Consider the following 6000-nt stretch of genomic DNA (forward strand, 5'->3'; position numbering starts at 1 on the left):
CAGCAGCATGTGCTCCTCCAGCAGGAAGGAGAAGTCACTGTTCTCCACCAAAGATCATGTTATAGGGGGTGCTTTTACAACTGAGAGAAATCTCCTCCCATGTTACCTTCCATTTGTGTGCCCAGCTGGTCTTTGCTGCCACTAGGCATGGGCAATTATATGAGCTGCTTGCCTATGAGGCTGTACTATAAACTCTCTCCCCACATCTTCCTGTGCAGAGAAAGACACAGACTGCCTGCAGAAAAGTTCAAAGCATACTAAAAATCTGCTAACAATAAATGTTTGAAGAAGGACCTAGGTATTGTGAGAGCAGAAACCTTCTGCTGGCTACCAGCACCACAACAACTGTCCCTGGTGGGACAGGTGACACTTAAGTGACTGACAATGGGGTGAGATGGTTAAAAGCATCTCCCAGAACTGATGGAGGTGTCTTCTTGCCACAGTGATGTCAAATAAATGGGGCCGACAGCTACAGACATCTTTGTCCTCTGCAGCTGGACTGGAGTAGGTGCACACAACTGCCATCTTGTCTGACTGCAGGAAAAGTGACCAAAAAACAGAGATGGGCAAATTCAACCCATGTATTTGGCAGGCAGGAATTAGTGGTTGCATGTCCAGCACAGGGCGAATAGAAGATTTATCCAAGCATAGCAGTTTTTCACTGCTTCTGGCTTATAGCTTGCCCCTGAGACACACAGTTAAGCGAGAAAAACAACAGAGATGTTGATTGCCTGTAGCTAGACTGACTTGTTAATGAAATTGCAAATGCTAGAATACTAGATTAGATACTTTGTGAAGATTTGCTCAGGGATTCAAATATTGTGGTCTCACATAGGCATTTGGTTAGGTATATATTGCTGAAAGTGTGATTTTGCTTGTGAAACCTTTGGAACTGGTAATAAAGCTTCAGGAGACAAAAACAAGGCTGAGAGGGAGCCCAGGATGAGTATATAGAGCTGCCAGGAAGAAAAGTCTCTGTATAAACTGAGCAGCTTGGGTTTGGGAAGTCCTTGAAACAGAAACATGGAAAGAAATTATCGTCTCAGATGCAGTAAACTGTTTCTAATGATACTGTACCACTATTATTTTGTAGGTGTCTCCTGTCTTTCCTTGGTGTATTTGTAATTGCAAGAAATAAAAAAGAGGAGCATTTACAAGTTCCTTTTATTGACTGTGGACATATTCCCGGTAAGTAGGGTTGTTTTTTTTCTGTCTCTGTTAAAAGTGAGATATCAGATAATGGATGACTTAGGAGAGTTGAGTCACAAATGTGCTCTAGTCATATTCAATAAATATACTGTTCCCTTAATTTCTATTCCTGTTCCCAACAGATTTTTCAAAGAATTTTTCAGAGTTTTTCCAAGCTATTGTTACAACCGATCAAATAAAAACAGTGATTACTGGAGCAAAGAATGTTTAAATGATGGATTGGTGGGGGATTTGTTTGCTTGAAATTCTTCACAGAGTTGTTGTTTTTCCCTTCCCTCCCCCTATTTCCTTAGGACAAAATTTGACAGGCAAAATACAACCAGATTCTCACAGTTCATACTATGGCACTTTGAATAATGAAGATGACTTGGTGAAAAGTCAAGGCTGAAAGAAGAAAGCACACTTAACAGGAGGAATGCCACCAGAACAAGGATCCGCAGCACCTTTTTGTTGGACATATTCAAGTGTGTGTCGTACTCCTATATGTCAGTGAGTCATAGTGTTATTGAATCTCACTGAAAGTATCCCATGGTTGTCCTAAATGTGTTCTGAAGATAAAGGAAGCCTCAAGAAAAACTAAATAACCATTAATGAAACAGAACATTCTTCTAGTGTCAATGCCTCTTGAAGATATTTTTAGAGTCTTAATTGCCTTGAAATGCAAAGAGGCACAGAACAGGATTACAAAGGTTCCCTTTTGAAACCTCACAGATCCTTGTAGATGCTTAAAGGCAAAGGTGGGAAATGAGAAGAAATTTCATAAGTGACCGCAAAGCATTCTGCTATATGTTTAATACTTTTAAAAATCTGATTCTTCCTGTTCAGGAGTCAAAGATGTGGATGGACATATATATGGTGGACACAAATATGTACATGCAGAGTATTTTATTTCATGTGTAGAGGAAAAATCCTGAGTATCTTCTGCCATCAGATTGATTCTCTTATCTTCCAAGGAAATAGACACTTGTGTGAGGTGGGGGGAAGAAGGGAGCATTTGCCATAAACATAGGCACATGACAATTTGAGGTGCTCAGTCAAGGCAGAGCTAGGGAACCATGCTTGACATTTTACATCCTCCCAGAAGAGTCCTGTGCTGAGCTGGGCTATACTATCTGCTGGTAGCTTAGCCTGAGCTTTAGCTTCTCTTTTCAGGAAAACAAGGTTTTAGTGAAGAAAGTGCCAAGTTTTCCAGTGGGAATGGGATAGCCAGGTTCCTTCCCTTGATGTGTCCTGGGAAAATAGTCCTAAAAAAGAAAAGTAGAGCAACTCCTAAACCACTGATAATGCTGCATGACAAAAGACTGTAAAAACCAGGATCACAAAGAGTCACAGTAACAGTACAGTTTTTCCTCATTAAATGGTAATGTCTCTGAACACTGATCTGAAGAGCCAGCAGTGGTGGGAACCATGTCAATATTGTTCTGTGTTTGGGTTTGCGGTGTCTCGATGGGCCTCATCCCAGCCTTCTGGCAAGAAAGCTGCTTCTGGGCATTCATCATGAGTCCACTTACCCCTGCCTGGTAGCACTGCTCTACCATAGCTGGCACAGTGTGGGTCTGACACCACCTCTGCAGAAACAAGTGAAAGAGCTCTTGAAAAGCATTCGCATCTTGGACGAGGTACTTAGTTTAGGTTTGAGTTAATCAGCAGTTACAGATAGGGGCCATAGGCTGCGTTTCGTTTCAGTGGGATATGAGGCAATGAGGTCTCCTTTTTTTCCCCAAACAATTATTTCAGTTAAAAAACACATACAGCTGAAGATCCATATGACAGTTTCACTTCAAACCCTACAAAGCACACACAGAGCTGCAGTTTTCCTATACAGCAATGTCCCGGGAGCCAGGGAGCAGGGGGGCTTGTGAAGCTGTTTTCCAACATGGATCTTTTCCAGCTGTCACTGGATGAGACTCTGTGTCTGCACCTTACTTGTACCAGCTGCCTGGCTGTGGCCTTCCTTTCCCCTCTTACAGCTTAAGTTTCCAAAGCTTAAAGTAAAAAAAGCACATTCTTTTCATATGCTCTCCATGGAGTAGGGACATGCCTCTATCTTTCTTTTGCAAGTCAAATTTAAGCTGCTTTCTACGTTTCAAGTGAGTGTGTGCTAAAGATGGAAATAGGAGGCCTACAGCTTTTCATTCTGTGACCTGGGAAACAAATGGGTGAAAGGATTCAGTTTTGTTTCTTTTTTTAAAAAATTACTGGCCTTGGGCATCTTTCTGAAATCTGTTTCCATGACTCAGGAGGTTTGGAGGAGGTAATAAGGGTTACCAGGTGTGGGATTTTCTCTTTAAAGCAAGAAATCAAATGTAAAAACCTGTGGCAAAAGTTATTACTTATTTTAAACTACTGTTTTTCTCTGGAGCAAAAGGGATTTTTTCTTCCTATGGGATTGCACAAAAATTATAAGGGTAAGAATGTTTTCTTTAAACTTGAATGTAACTAAAATGAATTTATGGTGCAAAACACTGGTAGGAATTATATGCAATTAAAAGTTGTGATTTGACATGATTTTTGAGATGTGAGCATGTTTCAGCTAATTAATGTATTCCAAGATCAGAAAAACTCATTGATGAGAATTCATTACTGTCTGCCAAGAAAAGAACATGATTTGTTTCAAGAATCAGTTTCTAATCAATGTAATTTTCAGATTCGTATGATATTTAAGTCTCAAACACCACAAATGCCTGCTAAAAGAAAAGCCTTTTCACTGGAATACAAAAGAGTCTCTGGAGCCCTTCTTTTTAATAATGTGTTATTTTCTTGCAATGTTTTTCCTGACATCAAAAACGTGGGCCAGATATAAACTGCAAAACTTGCACCTGCAGGCTGAACTCGAACAGATCCTCCACGGGATGTGAGGAAATCAAACCACGGAAGGCGTGGTGGGCAGGCGGTGGCTCATGTGGTCCCTCAGGCTCCAGCTTGGGATCCTGACAGACCAGAACCAGCAGGACTCATTTAGTGCTTGTTCCACTGCTGGTCACGCTGCAGTAAGAGATGAAGTATTAACTGGCTATGGGCCTGGAAATGGGAGCTCTGGAGTAGAGAGAGACCATTTAATTTTTGGCATAAAATATCAGGATGCTGAAACCAAATGGTTTCAGCTGGCAAAAAAATAAAGGCATTTTGGACTTGTATTTCTGCCCATGTTAGAGGCCTGGCATTCACTTGGCAGGCTTATTGCCTGCTCCTCACCACAGCCCAGCATTTGGTGACTTCATGTTTTGTGTGTAAGGGCACTGGTCACCTGGAAGCAAAGGAGAGAGGTTGAACATAGAGCTTCTGTGCTTTGAAGCTGTAGTCTCATGAGCCTGGTAAGTTGCTTGAGTGGTTGAGTGCTGATAAAAGTCTCATCCTCTTTGTCCCATTCATGAGGCCCTGCATGGACTGTGGCTCCCTGTGACTCACTTCACCTGCCTCTGATAGCACTAGGGCACAGATAATTCGACTGAACTTTCTTTCAGTTTGCTCCTTTGTTACTGTTCTCTGAGGCTTGGCCTTTTTCTCTTTTAAATTTGTTTTTCATTCCTTCTCGAGAAATCAGCTGGACTATGCTAGCAGCTACCCGAAGCAGACAGAGACAAATTACCGCAATTATTATTGGAGGGCCAAGCTGGAAGATTTACAACCTGAGGCCACTGCAAGCAAAAGACAGAGAAATTTTTAGTGCTTTGGATTCTCAGGACTTCAAGAAACCCTTTGTAATGTTTATGGATTCTGGGTTAGAATTAGGGACATCAGTGAATAAACAGAATCATAGAATGGTTTGAGTTGGAAGCGAGCTTAAAGATCACCCCCTGCCATGGGTGTCACTACACCTTCCACTAGACCAGGTTTCTGGAAGTCCCATACATTTTTGTGTGTGGTTTTAGTTTGTCAGGGAATTTTGTTGTTTTGTTGCTTTTTTTCTTACTGATTTGCAAGTGAAGGATGACTATTCTCTTCCTAGGGAGGAAGAGAGGAAACAAGGCATGCCTTTGGCAGATGGGAGATGTTTCAATCTTTTGAAGTTGGGAGATGTGTAGAAGCACCTTCCAAGCACTCTGGCTGAAGTAACCATTGAGTTATAACATACAAGGAGGCAGCACTGGCATATGCATCACTACATATAAACCATGAAAAGTCATTTCCCTTTAGAAAGGATCCTTGCGCTTTTGTCATGTGTTAAATCTCTTCAGCACACCTGTAGCTGATCTGGCCCCTTAGGTTGCACATAAACTTATTTTTGAAACATACTACACAGGACACCATGAGCATCCTGTCAGTGCCTCCATGGCATCAGGGCTCTTGTCAGGTCCTCCCTGTGAGGAAATCAGGCTGTGTGGTGGGTGCACACCACAGGCTTACCTTTGTAAGGTACAGTGCGGACAGGAAATTCCCATGATACGGAAAGTGTTTATAGAGTACTGCCCTACAAGGAAGTTGTGCAAACCTACAGTCTTAGATTACGTCCCCTTCACTTTGGGGTTCCCACCAGGGCAAGGAAGGGCAGTTTTAGATATCCACAGATGTGGAATTATTGGCACCTTAGGAACTTCCAGGCACAGCAGATCAACCCTAAATAGTTGGGTGGCTGCTGAGTAAGTTTCTTATTTAATCTAAATCCCAGTTTCACAGTTAGGCCCCTAAATTTTGTCCAAGCCTTTGAGGAAGAAAGTGTATAGTATAAATAGTATAACTCTGCAGTAGCACTTCGATTGCTCATTGACTCAGGCATTGGTGCCAGGGGGATTTGTGCCAGTTCGCAAGGTAACAATGAGGGGAGTGATATTTGGCAGCAGAATCAGAAAG

General features: G+C 42.0%; 1 protein-coding gene across 1 annotated transcript in view; it reads left to right on the top strand.

The window, feature by feature from the left end:
• The window catches only part of NIPAL2 (NIPA like domain containing 2), a 45876-nt gene extending 42044 nt beyond the window's left edge, over positions 1–3832 (top strand). Inside the window, exons 10-11 of the mRNA XM_062627341.1 lie at positions 1094–1188; positions 1503–3832. Of these exons, the coding sequence (XP_062483325.1) occupies positions 1094–1188; positions 1503–1597 (190 nt within the window). The 3' untranslated portion in view covers positions 1598–3832. The remainder of the gene's footprint in view (positions 1–1093; positions 1189–1502) is intronic.
• The last annotated feature ends 2168 nt before the right edge of the window (positions 3833–6000 follow it).

The sequence above is a fragment of the Pezoporus occidentalis genome, unplaced genomic scaffold (genome assembly GCF_034315485.1).
Source record: "Pezoporus occidentalis ecotype Australia unplaced genomic scaffold, CSIRO_AGI_Poc_V1 ctg3, whole genome shotgun sequence".
Classification (NCBI taxonomy): Eukaryota; Metazoa; Chordata; class Aves; order Psittaciformes; family Psittacidae; genus Pezoporus; species Pezoporus occidentalis.